At 49.1% G+C, this 17,339-nt stretch overlaps 1 protein-coding gene across 1 annotated transcript in view; it reads left to right on the top strand.

Annotated features, from left to right (window-relative positions):
• LOC138797127 (zinc finger protein 420-like) overlaps positions 1-14,208 on the top strand; it is a 30,113-nt gene extending 15,905 nt beyond the window's left edge. The window contains exons 7-14 of the mRNA XM_069976926.1: positions 6,942-7,049; positions 7,297-7,461; positions 7,550-7,685; positions 7,857-7,951; positions 8,031-8,109; positions 8,505-8,599; positions 8,784-8,868; positions 12,849-14,208. Coding sequence (XP_069833027.1) covers positions 6,942-7,049; positions 7,297-7,461; positions 7,550-7,685; positions 7,857-7,951; positions 8,031-8,109; positions 8,505-8,599; positions 8,784-8,868; positions 12,849-14,131 — 2,046 coding nt within the window. The 3' untranslated portion in view covers positions 14,132-14,208. The remainder of the gene's footprint in view (positions 1-6,941; positions 7,050-7,296; positions 7,462-7,549; positions 7,686-7,856; positions 7,952-8,030; positions 8,110-8,504; positions 8,600-8,783; positions 8,869-12,848) is intronic.
• The last annotated feature ends 3,131 nt before the right edge of the window (positions 14,209-17,339 follow it).

Consider the following 17,339-nt stretch of genomic DNA (forward strand, 5'->3'; position numbering starts at 1 on the left):
TGGTGTGCGGTGGTCCTGGCACTGTCAGTGGTGTGCGGTGGTCCTGGCACTGTCAGTGATGTGCGTCTCCCAGCCCCGTGCCCTGTGATAAATTACATGACATGATAAATTGCTATGATAGGATTCAACCCCAACCCATGTAATAGCCAACTCCCCTCAATATTACCCCATGTAGTAGCCAACCCAACCAAAATTGCCCCACTGGTAGCCAGCCCTCCCCCATAGTCTTATATAGTAGCCAGCCCTCCCCCATAGTCTTACATAGTAGCCAGCCCTCCCCATAGTCTCTTATATAGTAGCCAGCCCCCCCCATAGTCTCTTATATAGTAGCCAGCCCTTCCCATAGTCTCTTATATAGTAACCAGCCCTCCCCCGTAGTCTCTTATATAGTAGCCAGCCCTCCCCATAGTCTTATATAGTAACCAGCCCTCCCCCATAGTCTTATATAGTAGCCAGCCCTCCCCCATAGTCTCATATATAGTAGCCAGCCCTCCCCCATAGTCTCTTGTATAGTAGCCAGCCCTCCCCCATAGTCTTATATAGTAGCCAGCCCTCCCCCATAGTCTCTTATATAGTAGCCAGCCCTCCCCATAGTCTCTTATATAGTAGCCAGCCCCCCCCATAGTCTCTTATATAGTAGCCAGCCCTCCCCCATAGTCTCTTATATAGTAGCCAGCCCTCCCCCATAGTCTTATATAGTAGCCAGCCCTCCCCCATAGTCTCTTATATAGTAGCCAGCCCTCCCCCAGTCTCTTATATAGTAGCCAGCCCTCCCCATAGTGTCTTATATAATAGCCAGCCCTCCTCCATAGTCTCTTATATAGTAGCCAGCCCTCCCAATAGTGTCTTATATAGTATCCAGCGCTCCCCCATAGTCTCTTATATAGTAGCCAGCCCTCCCCATAGTCTCTTATATAGTAGCCAGCCCTCCCCCATAGTCTTATATAGTAGCCAGCCCTCCCCATAGTCTCTTATATAGTAGCCAGCCCTCCCCCAGTCTCTTATATAGTAGCCAGCCCTCCCTCATAGTCTCTTATATAGTAGCCAGCCCTCCTCCATAGTCTCTTATATAGTAGCCAGCCCTCCCAATAGTGTCTTATATAGTATCCAGCGCTCCCCCATAGTCTCTTATATAGTAGCCAGCCCTCCCCATAGTCTCTTATATAGTAGCCAGCCCTCCCCCATAGTCTCTTATATAGTAGCCAGCCCTCCCCCATAGTCTCTTATATAGTAGCCATGGCGGCCCAGATGCAATTCAAACTCTGAATTGCCTGGCAGGCCAAAAATAATGGCACCGCAGGCCAGAGTTTGACATGACTGTTCTGTAGGGTTGAGGTCAGGAGAAGATGGCGGCCACACCATGAGTTTCTCTCCTTTAATGTCCAAAGCAGCCAATGACTCTTTGCAGCAAGAGGTGGGACATTGTCAGCATGAAGAGGATTTTGTACCATGGAAGAAAGTGGTCAGTCAGAAACAAAACAGGACTCGACCACCTCCTTGCTGACGTTGCAGCCTTGTTGGGACATGGTGGCCATCCACCAACCATCCACTACTCCATCCATCTGGACCATCCAGGGTTGCACAACACTCATCAGTAAGCAAGACTGTTTGAGAATCAGTCTTCATGTAAGCACTGGTTAGGGGTGGCCGAATAGCAGCTTTATGCACCATAGTAAGCCTTTAAAGGATCCTACAGCTTGAGGTTGGCGAGACTCCAGAGGTACCAGCAGCTTCAATGGTTTGTGATGGCATTTTAGCAGCTACCCTCTTAAACCGATGAACTTGCCCGGCAGAAATCTTCCTCATTCTGCCTTTATCTGCACGAACCCGTCTGTGCTCTGGATCAGCTACAAATCTCTTCCCAATACCATGATCACGCTTACCTTTTTGTGAAATATCTAATGTTTTCATACCTTGTCCAAGGCGTTGTACTATCTGACGCTTTTCTTTCCCATGTTACCGGCTTAATATTGTGGAATATCCTTCTTAAAGTGTCACTGTCGTTATAACTCTCTAAATCAACAGTATATGTGATATAAAGCAGGTTTGCAATATACAGTTATTATTATAGTCATCATTTTTGTTGTTATGCTGTAAAACAAAGCTAAACTTACCAGAAATCAGGTTCAGTATCATGAAGGCTGCTATATACCAGCTATACTTACTGTATCCAGGTCCAGTCCCCTGAAGGCAGCTATATAACAGCTATACTTACTGTATCCAGGTCCCGTCTCATGAAGGCTGCTATATACCAGCTATACTTACTGTATCCAGGTCCAGTCTCCTAAAGGCAGCTATATAACAGCTATACTTACTGTATCCAGGTCCAGTCTCCTGAAGGCAGCTATATAACAGCTATACTTACTGTATCCAGGTCCAGTCTCCTGAAGGCTGCTATATAACAGCTATACTTACTGTATCCAGGTCCAGTCTCCTGAAGGCAGCTATATAACAACTATAATTACTGTATCCAGGTCCAGTCTCCTGAAGGCAGCTATATAACAACTATAATTACTGTATCCAGGTCCAGTCTCCTGAAGGCGGCTATATAACAGCTATACTTACTGTATCCAGGTCCAGTCTCCTGAAGACTGCTATATAACAGCTATACTTACTGTATCCAGGTCCCGTCTCCTGAAGGCTGCTATATAACTGCTATACTTACTGTATCCAGATCCAGTCTCCTGAAGGCTGCTATATAACTGCTATTCTTACTGTATCCAGGTCCAGTCTCCTGAAGCCAGCTATATAACAGCTATACTTACTGTATCCAGGTCCAGTCTCCTGAAGGCAGCTATATAACAGATATACTTACTGTATCCAGGTCCAGTCTCCTGAAGACTGCTATATAACAGCTATACTTACTGTATCCAGGTCCCGTCTCCTGAAGGCTGCTATATAACAGCTATACTTACTGTATCCAGGTCCAGTCTCCTGAAAGCAGCTATATAACAGCTATGCTTACTGTATCCAGGTCCAGTCTCCTGAAAGCAGCTATATAACAGCTATACTTATTGTATCCAGGTCCACTCTCCTGAAGGCTGCTATATAACAGCTATACTTACTTGTATCCAGGTCCAGTCTCCTGAAAGCAGATTTTCTCACTTGTGGGGGTTGAATAAATCGGACTAAACACAGGAATTCCGGCCAGTACAGAGTCACGGCTCAATGTATCCATCAGTCACATGACTGCCTTCTCTCTGTGAGCGCTCAGATGGAAACTCATGGACGGTATTGTGTCTCAGCGCTCTTTGGATGACTGAAATTAATCTCAGATACCTGTGTTACTTAGTTTTCCAGGTGAGCCAAATTAAGGGAAAACTACTGAAAGTGTCAATTTCATTATAACACTGGAAAACACTGGACTTCCTGTTTTCTGACTCTTTCCTGTTTATTGAGAAAAAAAGAATCAGAAAACAGGAAGTCCAGTATTTTCCAGCGTTATAACGAAATTGACACTTTAAGTAGTTTTCCCTTAATTTGGCTCACCTGGAAAACTAAGTAACACAGGTATCTGAGATTGATTTCAGTCATCCAAAGAGCCCTGAGACACTATACCGTCCATGAGTTTCATTGAAAAGCGATATAGCGCTGCACAGTTAGTGGCCAATGATGGTTGTCTGATTCCGCAGATTATCGCTCCATGTCTATTGTAGATTTTGTAAATCTTCCTCCCATTAGCTTTCTATCACCTTAGTTCTCATGTTCAGCATTTGTGATGTGTGTGAAAACAGAAAAGAAAGTCTCCACACACACACAGAGCACACACACCAACATGGAGTCTAATAGATCCCCCAGAGCTGCTACTACCTGTAACCATAGCAACATTCTCGCCACATGCTGAGCACCGCCCACTCCTGTCACATGATTACATCACAGGTCCTTCACCACAAACTCTTCTCTCCTGCACTGCTAAACTCCACCCCCATGTGTACTGGTCACATGATTGTTACATCATCACAGGTCCTACACCTCCTTCTAACAACTCCATTCTAGCAATTATCGCAGTCACTGCTGTTGTGTTGTGTGTGGGAATCTCTGCACATCAGTGTGTGACCTCAGCAGTAAGGTAAGCTTACAGGAGGAGGGGTGTTACATTGTGTTACTATCAGTGTGACCCCAGCAGTAAGGTAAGCTTACAGGAGGAGGGATGTTACATTGTGTTACTATCAGTGTGTGACCCCAGCAGTAAGGTAAGCTTACAGGAGGAGGGGGGTTACATTGTGTTACTATCAGTGTGTGACCCCCCAGCAGTAAGGTAAGCTTACAGGAGGAGGGGTGTTACATTGTGTTACTATCAGTGTGACCCCCCCAGCAGTAAGGTAAGCTTACAGGAGGAGGGGTGTTACATTGTGTTACTATCAGTGTGACCCCAGCAGTAAGGTAAGCTTACAGGAGGAGGGATGTTACATTGTGTTACTATCAGTGTGTGACCCCCCCCAGCAGTAAGGTAAGCTTACAGGAGGAGGGATGTTACATTGTGTTACTATCAGTGTGACCCCCCCCAGCAGTAAGGTAAGCTTACAGGAGGAGGGATGTTACATTGTGTTACTATCAGTGTGTGACCCCAGCAGTAAGGTAAGCTTACAGGAGGAGGGGTGTTACATTGTGTTACTATCAGTGTGACCCCAGCAGTAAGGTAAGCTTACAGGAGGAGGGATGTTACATTGTGTTAGTATCAGTGTGTGACCCCCCCCAGCAGTAAGGTAAGCTTACAGGAGGAGGGATGTTACATTGTGTTACTATCAGTGTGACCCCCCAGCAGTAAGGTAAGCTTACAGGAGGAGGGGTGTTACATTGTGTTACTATCAGTGTGTGACCCCAGCAGTAAGGTAAGCTTACAGGAGGAGGGATGTTACATTGTGTTACTATCAGTGTGACCCCCCCCAGCAGTAAGGTAAGCTTACAGGAGGAGGGGTGTTACATTGTGTTACTATTAGTGTGTGACCCCAACAGTAAGGTAAGCTTACAGGAGGAGGGATGTTACATTGTGTTACTATCAGTGTGACCCCAGCAGTAAGGTAAGCTTACAGGAGGAGGGATGTTACATTGTGTTACTATCAGTGTGACCCCAGCAGTAAGGTAAGCTTACAGGAGGAGGGGTGTTACATTGTGTTACTATCAGTGTGACCCCCCAGCAGTAAGGTAAGCTTACAGGAGGAGGGATGTTACATTGTGTTACTATCAGTGTGACCCCAGCAGTAAGGTAAGCTTACAGGAGGAGGGATGTTACATTGTGTTACTATCAGTGTGACCCCCCCAGCAGTAAGGTAAGCTTACAGGAGGAGGGATGTTACATTGTATTACTATCAGTGTGTGACCCCAGCAGTAAGGTAAGCTTACAGGAGGAGGGATGTTACATTGTGTTACTATCAGTGTGACCCCCCCCCCCCCAGCAGTAAGGTAAGTTTACAGGAGGAGGGATGTTACATTGTGTTACTATCAGTGTATGACCCCCCAGCAGTAAGGTAAGCTTACAGGAGGAGGGGTGTTACATTGTGTTACTATCAGTGTGTGACCCCAGCAGTAAGGTAAGCTTACAGGAGGAGGGGTGTTACATTGTGTTACTATCAGTGTGACCCCAGCAGTAAGGTAAGCTTACAGGAGGAGGGGTGTTACATTGTGTTACTATCAGTGTGACCCCAGCAGTAAGGTAAGCTTACAGGAGAAGGGATGTTACATTGTGTTACTATCAGTGTGTGACCCCCCAGCAGTAAGGTAAGCTTACAGGAGGAGGGATGTTACATTGTGTTACTATCAGTGTGACCCCCCCCAGCAGTAAGGTAAGCTTACAGGAGGAGGGATGTTACATTGTGTTACTATCAGTGTGTGACCCCAGCAGTAAGGTAAGCTTACAGGAGGAGGGATGTTACATTGTGTTACTATCAGTGTGACCCCCCCAGCAGTAAGGTAAGCTTACAGGAGGAGGGATGTTACATTGTATTACTATCAGTGTGTGACCCCAGCAGTAAGGTAAGCTTACAGGAGGAGGGATGTTACATTGTGTTACTATCAGTGTGACCCCCCCCCCCCCCAGCAGTAAGGTAAGTTTACAGGAGGAGGGATGTTACATTGTGTTACTATCAGTGTATGACCCCCCAGCAGTAAGGTAAGCTTACAGGAGGAGGGGTGTTACATTGTGTTACTATCAGTGTGTGACCCCAGCAGTAAGGTAAGCTTACAGGAGGAGGGGTGTTACATTGTGTTACTATCAGTGTGACCCCAGCAGTAAGGTAAGCTTACAGGAGGAGGGGTGTTACATTGTGTTACTATCAGTGTGACCCCAGCAGTAAGGTAAGCTTACAGGAGAAGGGATGTTACATTGTGTTACTATCAGTGTGTGACCCCCCAGCAGTAAGGTAAGCTTACAGGAGGAGGGATGTTACATTGTGTTACTATCAGTGTGTGACCCCAGCAGTAAGGTAAGCTTACAGGAGGAGGGATGTTACATTGTGTTACTATCAGTGTGTGACCCCAGCAGTAAGGTAAGCTTACAGGAGGAGGGATGTTACATTGTGTTACTATCAGTGTGACCCCCCCAGCAGTAAGGTAAGCTTACAGGAGAAGGGATGTTACATTGTGTTACTATCAGTGTGACCCCCCCCCCCCCCCAGCAGTAAGGTAAGTTTACAGGAGGAGGGATGTTACATTGTGTTACTATCAGTGTATGACCCCCCAGCAGTAAGGTAAGCTTACAGGAGGAGGGGTGTTACATTGTGTTACTATCAGTGTGTGACCCCAGCAGTAAGGTAAGCTTACAGGAGGAGGGGTGTTACATTGTGTTACTATCAGTGTGACCCCAGCAGTAAGGTAAGCTTACAGGAGAAGGAATGTTAAATTTGCTGTGGCCCCTGTATGGTTTGGGGCCCCTGGCTGTGACATAAAGTCCCCGGCAGGACTAGCCCCTCTTTGTGCTCCAGTTGTCTCCTCTTCTCCCCCAGACACTTCTTCTCCTGAATGACCCCCCAAGGATGGAGAAGGACAGGAATGAGATCAGTAAGAGAATATTACACGTCACCTTGGAGATCATCCGCCTGCTGACCGGAGAGGTAACTTCTCTAGATTTCCACCATTGTTGTCTGGGCTCTTTGGCCCCTCCCTCCCTCCCCCGCTCTATGTTCTGGATCTGGTCTCCTCTTTGTAGGTGCGGTGGTCTCCAGCACTGACCCCAGTAGTCCAGATGTGTCTCCTCCTCCTCCTCACTAGAACTCTATACAGGGGACAATCTCCTCTTTGTAGTGAGGAGGAGGCAGGAATACTGGGCTCAGTCCCCTCATTGTCTCTCTCCATCCCCAGGATTACACCATAGTGAAGAAGACATGGGGGGAGGGTGTGGCCTTCCCCCAGGAGTCAGGAGGGCGGAGCAGGGCCCGGGGCCCCATCACGGAGCCTCCATCACTGATACATGAGCAGAAGATCCTAGAACTCACCCACAGGATGACTGAGCTGCTGACTGGAGAGGTGACACTGGGGAATGCTGGGAGATGATAGAGTAATCCAGGAGGCAGCAGGCTGGGGGGGATGACTGTGTGATCATTGTGTGTGTCAGGTTCCTATAAGGTGTCAGGATGTGGCCGTCTATTTCTCCATGGAGGAGTGGGAGTATGTAGAAGGACACAAGGATCTGTACCGGGGGGAGCAGCCGCTCATGATGGAGGATCAGCCGCCCGGCCTCACAGCACAAGGTAAGAGGAGACCTTCCTGATTCTAGAGAGCAGGGGGGAGGGGCCCCTACATCCTCCTCCTCCCCCCATCCCCCTCCCATCCTCATCCTATCCTCCTCCTCCTCCTCTCCTCCTCCTCCTGATGACATGTAGCAGTGTATAATGGATTGGCTCCCTGTGTGTTCCCTACAGATGGAGGCAGTGACAGAAATCCACCAGAGAGGTGTCCCCGTCCTCTGTATTCCCAGGACTGTCCAGAGGGAAATGTCCCAGCAGACAATCAGCAGGTAGATGGTGTTACAGTCTACACAATATGGGACCATAAATTGATTGAACCTCACATTAATTCCATTTTTTTTATTGTAGGCTGAAGATCTGATTGATATTAAGGTTGAGGTTATAGATGAAGCCGAAATGGAAATGGATTTTATGGCAGATGATCAGTGTAAGGAGAGAGAGATTTATAGGTTGTGAAAGAAAAACCTTAGGTTCCCCTAGTTACTCCTCCTCCCATCATCTGCTCCTCCTCCTCCCATCCTCCTCCCCCATCATCTGTTTGTCCTCCTCCCATCCTCCTCCTCCCCTCCTCCTCCCCCCATCCTCCTCCTCCCATCCTCCTTCTCCCCCTATCCTCCTCCTCCCATCCTCCTCCCCCCCTCCTCCTCCTCCCCCCCTCCTCCTCCTCCCATCCTCCTCCTCCCATCCTCCTCCTCCCTACCATCCTCCCCCCATCCTCCTCCTCCTCCAATCCTCCTCCTCCCTCCATCCTCCTCTTCCCATCCTCCTCCTGATGACATGTAGCAGTGTATAATGGATTGGCTCCCTGTGTGTTCCCTACAGATGGAGGCAGTGACAGGAATCCACCAGAGAGGTGTCCCCGTCCTCTGTATTCCCAGGACTGTCCAGAGGGAAATGTCCCAGCAGACAATCAGCAGGTAGATGAGGCTGATGCTATAGCACTATATCTCTATAGCGCCCCCCGGTGCTGGTGGTTGTTGCTCCTGCACTCATAGATGTGATGAGGCTGATAGATAAATGTTGCTGGTTTCTTATGTTGATGTGTTAGATTTTCCCTCCTGTCTGCTGGATTGTACTGAATTGTTCTATATGTCCCATCAGGGGGGAGATCAGGTGACTAATATTAAAGTGGAGGATGAAGCAGAAGAAGAGAGGATGAGGGGCGATCCCCCGTGTGAGGAGATGGGTATGTAATAGTGAATGTATAGAATGAATTCAGAAATCAGTTTTCTTTTTTTCCCCCCAAACATTTTTATTGAAAATGTTGTCATTTTGACAGAGATAAGTATAAAGTCCAGTAGCTGAACCAGTACCATAGTAAATGATGAAACATACATAGTAATACTGATCATGAGAGAATTAGCAGCACTACAGTATGCATAAAAGAAAGTAAGTAAGTAAGAAAGTAAGACCACTACAAGAGTCCGCATACGTTGACTAGTTTGGGACTATTGTCTGTAGATTGAGAGCGTCACCAAACATTGGCAAAAATGGTACAGATAGTATGGCGTGCGGGAGGCGAGAGAAGTAATGTCAGGGAATAGAACAATATAGCACAAATATTAAGCAAGAAAAACAAAGAGACGGGGCAAAAAAACAATCAAACAAAAAAAAAAATTAAACACAGAACACGCGACTATCTGACGTCGGAAGAAGGAGCTCAGTAAGTATTAGATATTCAAAATATGAAATGAGACGCACCTTAATCGTACCTAACGTTTCCCTCATTCTTATACAACCACTATTCCTGTGCTTTATAACAGACTGAGACAATGCTTGAGGTATCGTATTTTCCGGCGTATAAGGCAACTTTTTAACCCCGAAAAATCGGGGGTTGTCTTTATACACCGGTTATGGTCGCCCCATAAGGTGGGGGAGGGGGGCTAAAAAATGGCCACATCCCCATCGTATGGGGCGACCACTATGAAAAAACAAACATTTAACTCACCTGGGGCCCGTTCCTAGTCTCCGCACGCCTCAAGAGAATAAGAGAGGCTTCGGAAACTTTCGGCGCCTCTCTCATTCTCCCGAAGCTCTCCCGGCAGCGGCCTCTCCAATGAGAAGCTCGGCTGCCGGGGAGAGGTTTGGCGATCTCCGGTGCAGGTAGTGTACATCACACTGTCTGTGGCGGGAACGGTACGGGAGGCGCGCAGAGGCTGGGAACGGGCCCTAGGTGAGTTAAATGTTTGTTTTTAATTTAGCTGCAGTTAACCCCTGCCTGACCACAGCAGGGCTGCGGTCAGGCAGGGGTTAACATTTCCGGCGTATAAGGCGAACCCCTGACATTCGTCCCGTGTAATAGGGCCCTTATTCAGGAGATGCCACTGTAATCAACAGATGGTCTTATTGTCCTCCTCCCTAGCCCAGCAGGCATATGGCATTCCCCTGGGAGGGGGCTTTTGTAGAGCATCCTTCTGGGCCCTTTCACTCTTCTGGGTGGGTGTGTGTGTGTGTGTGTATATATATATATCACCTTATAGATATCTGGGGGATACACTTCCCCTGTTACAGGTATTTATCATTTTAGGGTTAACGTGTAACGTACCTGTTCCGTCATTGAGAGCTTTCATGTGTTCTAGACATCGTCTATTTCTGGCAAAATTCGCTAAAAGTTTTCCCGATTTGTTTCCAAATTTATAAATTCTCCCGAACGCAGATCAAGTTTAAAATTCTCTTTGTTCTAGAGAAGAATTCTATTCTTTTTTAGCGGATTCCCAAACGGAGCAATATGAGGTAGATGGATAGAAATCCCGTATAAGCCTTCCTTAGGAGGCAGAAGCTTTATCCTCTTTGTCTTTCTTGTAACCCCCTGTAAGTGAGAGAATTTTTCCTTTTCGAACAGTTTTAGAAGCTTCCCAAAATAAAATCGGGTTATTTTCGTGCGCAATATTGTGTAAGGCGTAATCAGACCACCAGTCCCTCAATAACTGCGGGAAATCACTAATAACTGGCTGCTATCCCCCATAGGCTGACTACCTTAGCAGCAGATCGCCGTCCTGAAACGTCTCCTCCTCCCCCGCATTGCAGAGTAATTCCCTAATTGCCCCTATTTCAACGATGCGTCTCCCTCCTGCCCCACCCCCTCCTGTTTCCCGCCCCCTTCTGTGTCGCCCAGCCCGCCCCCTTCTGTATCGCCCAGCCTGCCCCCTCCTGTGTCGCCCAGCAGGCCCCCTCCTGTGTCCTGCCCGGCAAGCCCCCTCCTGTGTCCCGCCTGGCCCGCCCCCTCCTGTGTCGCCCAGCAGGCCCCCTCCTGTGTCGCCCAGCAGGCCCCCTCCTGTGTCGCCCAGCAGGCCCCCTCCTGTGTCGCCCAGCAGGCCCCCTCCTGTGTCGCCCAGCAGGCCCCCTCCTGTGTCGCCCAGCAGGCCCCCTCCTGTGTCGCCCAGCAGGCCCCCTCCTGTGTCGCCCAGCAGGCCCCCTCCTGTGTCGCCCAGCAGGCCCCCTCCTGTGTCGCCCAGCAGGCCCCCTCCTGTGTCGCCCAGCAGGCCCCCTCCTGTGTCGCCCAGCAGGCCCCCTCCTGTGTCGCCCAGCAGGCCCCCTCCTGTGTCGCCCAGCAGGCCCCCTCCTGTGTCGCCCAGCAGGCCCCCTCCTGTGTCGCCCAGCAGGCCCCCTCCTGTGTCGCCCAGCAGGCCCCCTCCTGTGTCGCCCAGCAGGCCCCCTCCTGTGTCGCCCAGCAGGCCCCCTCCTGTGTCGCCCAGCAGGCCCCCTCCTGTGTCGCCCAGCAGGCCCCCTCCTGTGTCGCCCAGCAGGCCCCCTCCTGTGTCCCGCCCAGCCCGCCCCCTCCTGTGTCGCCCAGCAGGCCCCCTCCTGTGTCGCCCAGCAGGCCCCCTCCTGTGTCGCCCAGCAGGCCCCCTCCTGTGTCGCCCAGCAGGCCCCCTCCTGTGTCGCCCAGCAGGCCCTCCTGTGTCGCTCAGCCCGGCCTCTCCTGTGTCCCGCCCAGTTCATCATCCACTCCATGCACAATCTCTCAGCAGGGACACACTAAATACAGTTTACAAAATAACACTACACACACATGACATGACGGGCATAACTGTATACATACTGATGTCACTGACCTCAGGGATGGAAAGAACTTTGCCGCAGTGGAGGATTCTTCATCCTGAGTCCCAGGCGGCTGGCCGATTTGCGCATGTGTCTCCGACGGGACATCTTTCCGGCCCTTGCGTGATGAGACCACTGTGCATGTATGAATATGCATAGTGGGCGGTGGGGAGGGTGGTGATGCTGTCCCTTTAAGAGTTGACTTTCTACTATAGCTGCTTCAGCCTGAAGATGTTCTGCCAGTTGCTGAGATTTGGTTACCGGTGCACCCCAACAATTAACCCCTTGGAACTCCCAGTCCTTGATCAGACATATCTCACCCCCTAAACAAATACCACACAAATAATAACGTCTATCGACCGTCCTATCATCTCTGTGAGTGAGAGAGAGGATAGGGCTATTACCAGTGATGGCCACTGGGTCCACTCCACTATGGGCTGTACATACTGCTGCTTATATTGTGACAATAACCGTGATTAAAGGAGAAGTCAGCGAAAATATGAAAGTATTATATACCCCCCAAAAGTTATACAATAAAGGGCTTTTCTCCCTGCACTTACTGCTGCATCAAGGCTTCACTTCCTGAATAACATGGTGATGTCGCTTCCTGGATAACATGGCGATGTCACTTCCTGGATAACACGGTGATGTCACAACTCCCAGAGCTGTGCTGGCTGTGGCTGCTGGAGAGGAGGATGGCAGAGGGACACAGGGTACTGAAGGGACACTGACATCCCTCTGCTATTATCCTCTCCAGCAGCCACAGCCAGCACAGATCTGGGAGTCGTGACATCACCATGTTATCCAGGAAGTGACGTCACCACGTTACCCAGGAAGTGACGTCACCACATTACCCAGGAAGTGAAGCCTTGATGCAGTAGTAAGTGCAGGAAAAAAAGTCCTTTATAAACATTTCCCATAATAAGTCTATATTAGGGATTTGAAGAACTTTTGGGGTGCAATACAATACTTTCATAAATATTTTCGCTGGACTTCTCTTGTAAGGGGTGTTTTCTTCCTCCTCCTCCTCCATCTCCTCCTTCTTCATGTTGGCTTCGCTTTTTGTGTGTTTTCAGCTAAACAGAAATGTTATAAATTTAGATAAATCCACATTTATCTTAACAGGGAACTTTAGTGAGAACCCAATTGATGATCTTCTGCAGCACTCCATAGGAGAAACCTGCTGGGCCCTTACTGTACATCCAGGACGTCACACTACAGATCTGTCATATAATTCTCCTGACAATGAGGAACCTTCTCCTGACCGCTCACACACTGCGACCACAGGGACCGGGCACAGAGGAGGGGAAAGGATTCAACAAAGTGAATGTGAAAAAGAGTTTACAAAAAGCTTAGATCTTTTCAAACCCAAAAGTCACAAAGGAGAGAAGCTATATTCATGTTCAGAATGTAAGAAAGGTTTTACATATAAATCACAGCTTATTGTACATGTGAGAAGCCACACAGGAGAGAAGCCTTATTCATGTTCTGAATGTGGGAAATGTTTTGCAATGAAATCACATCTTGTTAAACATGAGAGAATTCACGCAGGAGAGAAGACATATTCATGTTCAGAATGTGGGAAGGGTTTTACTATTAAATCAGATCTGGCTAAACATGAAAGAAGTCACAAAGGGGAGAGGCCATTTTCATGTTCAGAATGTGGGAAGTGTTTTACCCATAAATCACGGCTTCTTATACATGCAAGAAGTCATTCAGGAGAGAAGCCATATTCATGTTCAGAATGTGGGAAATGTTTTGCAAGTAAACCACAACTTGTTACACATGGAAGATATCACATGGGAGATAAGCCATATTCATGTGCAGAATGTGGTAAATGTTTTATGAATCAATCAGAATTTGTTAGACATGAGAGAATTCACACAGGAGAAAAGCCATATTCATGTTCAGAATGTGGGAAATGTTATACACTTAAATCACATCTTGTAATACATAAAAGAACTCACACAGGAGAGAAGCCATATTCATGTTCAGAATGTGGAAAATGTTTTACAAATAAACCAAGTCTTGTTGAACATAAGAGAATTCACACAGGAGAGAAGCCTTACTCGTGTTCAGAATGTGGGAAATGTTTTATTAATAAAGTCAAACTAAGGAACCATCAGAGAAGTCACACAGGAGAGAAGCCATATTCATGTCCAGAATGTGGGAAATGTTTCACAAATAAGCGAAGCCTTGTTACACATGAAAGGATTCACACAGGAGAGAAGCCATATTCATGTTCAGAATGTGGGAAATCTTTTACGTGTAAATCGTACCTTGGTATACATAAGAGAATTCACACAGGAGAGAAACCATATTCATGTTCAGAATGTGGACAATGTTTTACAAGTAAATCTCATCTTGTGATACATATGAGAAGACACCTAGGGGAGACGCCTTGTTGATACTGTCGATGTGTTGTCACACTGAGAAGAAACCTTGATGTTCTTGATTGAAATGTGAGAAATAAAAAATATTGTAAACATCCAATGATGATGAAATCTTGCAGTTTATATTCAGCCACTAGGCCAATTATTAAGCTGAGACTTCCTGTTCTGTACTGACCACTTTGTAGTAGTGTCCTCATGGCAGAGAGTGACCGGTGACACCAGTATATAGATAACCACCATTCAGCATATGTGAAGCTCAGTGGCCTGCCTCCTCTCTCTCTTGGGAATTACCTCTGCACAGGTCACAGAGCATGCCTAGTAACCAGTGTTTAGTGGAGATGGCAAACTAATCTGGTTTGGCAAACCTGAATGCTCGGCATTTGACTCCCTGCAGCTGCAGAAGTTGGCTGCAGCCTTAGGGGGTCCTGGAAATCATGGATACAGCCATAGGCCATACTCATGTTTTTCAGGACTCCCCTGGGCTGGGTGCAGACTCCTCGGGTTGGGTACAGGTTCTCTGGGTTGGCTACAGACTCCCTGGGCTGGGTACAGGTTCTCTGGGTTGGCTACAGACTCCCTGGGCTGGGTACAAGTTCTCCGGGCTGGGTACAGGTTCCCGAGCTTGGTACAGATTTCTCAAGCTGGGTACAGGTTTCTCGGGCTGTATACAGGTTTCCCAGGCTGGGTACAGACTCCACGGGCTTAGTACAGGTTCCCCGGGTTGGGTACAGGTTCCTCGGGCTGGTTACAGGTTCCTCGGGCTGGGTACAGATTTCTCAAGCTGGGTACAGGTTGCTTGGGCTTGGTACTGGTTCCTTAGACTTGGTACTGATTCCCCGGGCTGGGTACAGGTTCCCTGGGCTGGGTACAGACTCCCCGGGCTGAGTACAGGTTCCTCGGGCTGTGTACAGGTTTCCCAGGCTGGGTACAGGTTGCCCGGGCTGGGTACAGGTTCCCTGGGCTGGTTACAGGTTTCCCAGGCTGGGGGCAGGTTCCCCTGGTTTGGTACGGTACAGGTTCCCCAGGCTGGGTACAGATTTCTCGGGCGGGGCATAGGTTCCCCGGGCTGGGTACAGCTTCCTCAGGCTGGGTACAGTTTTCCCGGGCTGGGTACAGGTTCCCCAGGCTATGTATAGGTTCCCTGGGGCTGGGTATAGGTTGCCCGGGCTATGTACAGGTTCCCCCAGGGCTGGGTACAGGTTGTCCGGGCTATGTACAGTTTCCCCGGGGCTGGGTACAGGTTATCCGGGCTATGTACAGGTTGCCCGGGGCTGGGTACAGGTTCCCTGGGCTATGTACAGGTTCCCTGGGGCTGGGTACAGGTTACCCGGGCTATGTACAGGTTGCCCGGGGCTGGGTACAGGTTGCCTGGGCTGGATACCAATTCCCTGGGGTTGGGTACAGGTTCCCCGGGCTGGTTACAGGTTCCCCAGGCTGGTTACAGGTTCCCCAGGCTAAGTACAGATTCCTCAGGCTGGGGGCTGGTTCCCCGGGCTGGGTACAGATTTCTCGGGCGGGGCATAGGTTCTCCGGGCTATGTACATGTTCCCTGGGGCTGGGTACAGGTTGCCCGGGCTAAGTACAGATTCCCCAGGCTGGGGGCCGGTTCCCCGGGCTGGGTACAGATTTCTCGGGCGGGGCATAGGTTCTCCGGGCTATGTTCATGTTCCCTGGGGCTGGGTACAGGTTGCCCGGGCTATGTACAGGTTCCCCCGGCTGAATACCGATTCCCTGGGGCTGGGTACAGGTTGCTCGGGCTATGTACAGGTTTCCCGGGCTGGGTACCAAATCCCTGGGGTTGGGTTTGGGTTCCCCGGGTTGGGTACCGGTTCCCCGGGCTGGGTGCAGATTCCTCACTCTTGGTACAGGTTCCCCGGGTTGGGTGCAGGTTCCTCACTCTTGGTACAGGTTCCCGGGTTGGGTACAGGTTGCCTGGCAGAGCAGTCCATGAAGCGGCGCCGGCTCACAGTACAGCACAGAATGATGGAAGTCATTGTTCCTATAAATAATGTACAGACGTAAATAAGTAAAAACTTTTCTGCTCCCCAGACTTTGTAGGACTTCAAGTGAAATGTTTTTGCAAATACACTGATTCTCCTCCTGCCTCCTCCGGATGTGCCTCCTCTACTTCCTGCGGATATGCCTCCTCTGCCTCCTCTGGATGGCTCCTCCTCCTCCGGATATGCTTTTTGCCTCCCAGTGATCAGCGCTTCAGGACCTCGCCTCCCTGTGCCTGATCCATACTGTCTCAGCCTCCAATCACACCCTTATTAGCTTTCTGGCCCATCTGAGGATTCAGTAGAGAGTACGTGAAGGCAATGAAATAGTAAAACCTCTGTATCTTGGGAACCTACCTTGCTTCATCTTTGGCAGGGCTGTCGGACAGGTTCCATGGGCTGGGTACAGGTTCTCCATGGCCATCCAGTTGGGTAGGCTGGCAGCAGATGATGAGGCTCAGCTGATGGTTTCTGGGAAGGTCTCTCTGCATGTACTAGAGATGAGTCAGCTGTCCGAGATCCTCCTGCCACCTTGGATGACCTGTCTACCCACCCATATCGACATGTTTTATGGAACAGTAGCCCACTCGTGGCACGTTTCATCCAGAACCCGCGCTCTCACCTGTTTTATCTACAGTCGAGCATCTCAGACACTCACCAGTCAAGAACACAAGTGTCGATGATCAAGAACCTGAGCTTACACTATGATGGCAAGTCAGAAAAGTCCAACACCTAGGGTTAGTGGTAGAGATGGTCCTAGATGGAAAAGACTTCTCTCTTCCAGGAGTACCGGCATATCTGTGACTGTATTTCTGGACTATGGTTCTGCTTGGCAGGAACTCATTTGTCTATTTCAGCTTCCTATGGGTCAATTAGAACGTTGCTACTATGGTTAAGGTCTGTTATTAGAGCCGGTCCAGTCACATCTCCTCTCCATCTGTAGGACTCCTCATAGATCTGCCTCTACGTCCTGCCCACCTGTTAATCCTGTTCTTATGGGGTTACTCTGGCTACACTTGCATGCCCCATATGTTCTAGAGCGCGGGCTAAAATCTAACGCCTCTACCGGCTGGGTGGGGATGGGATTTAACAAATCCCGTAACAGCATCTAAATGTACTGTACCTGTATGGTGGTTGGCCAAGATATAGCCGGGCCCAATGATGTTATGTCGTGATGCCAGTGCCGGTTGGGCACACAGGTATGGTCGCACACCTGCTTTTAGTTT

The sequence above is a fragment of the Dendropsophus ebraccatus genome, chromosome 7 (genome assembly GCF_027789765.1).
Source record: "Dendropsophus ebraccatus isolate aDenEbr1 chromosome 7, aDenEbr1.pat, whole genome shotgun sequence".
NCBI classification, from domain to species: domain Eukaryota; kingdom Metazoa; phylum Chordata; class Amphibia; order Anura; family Hylidae; genus Dendropsophus; species Dendropsophus ebraccatus.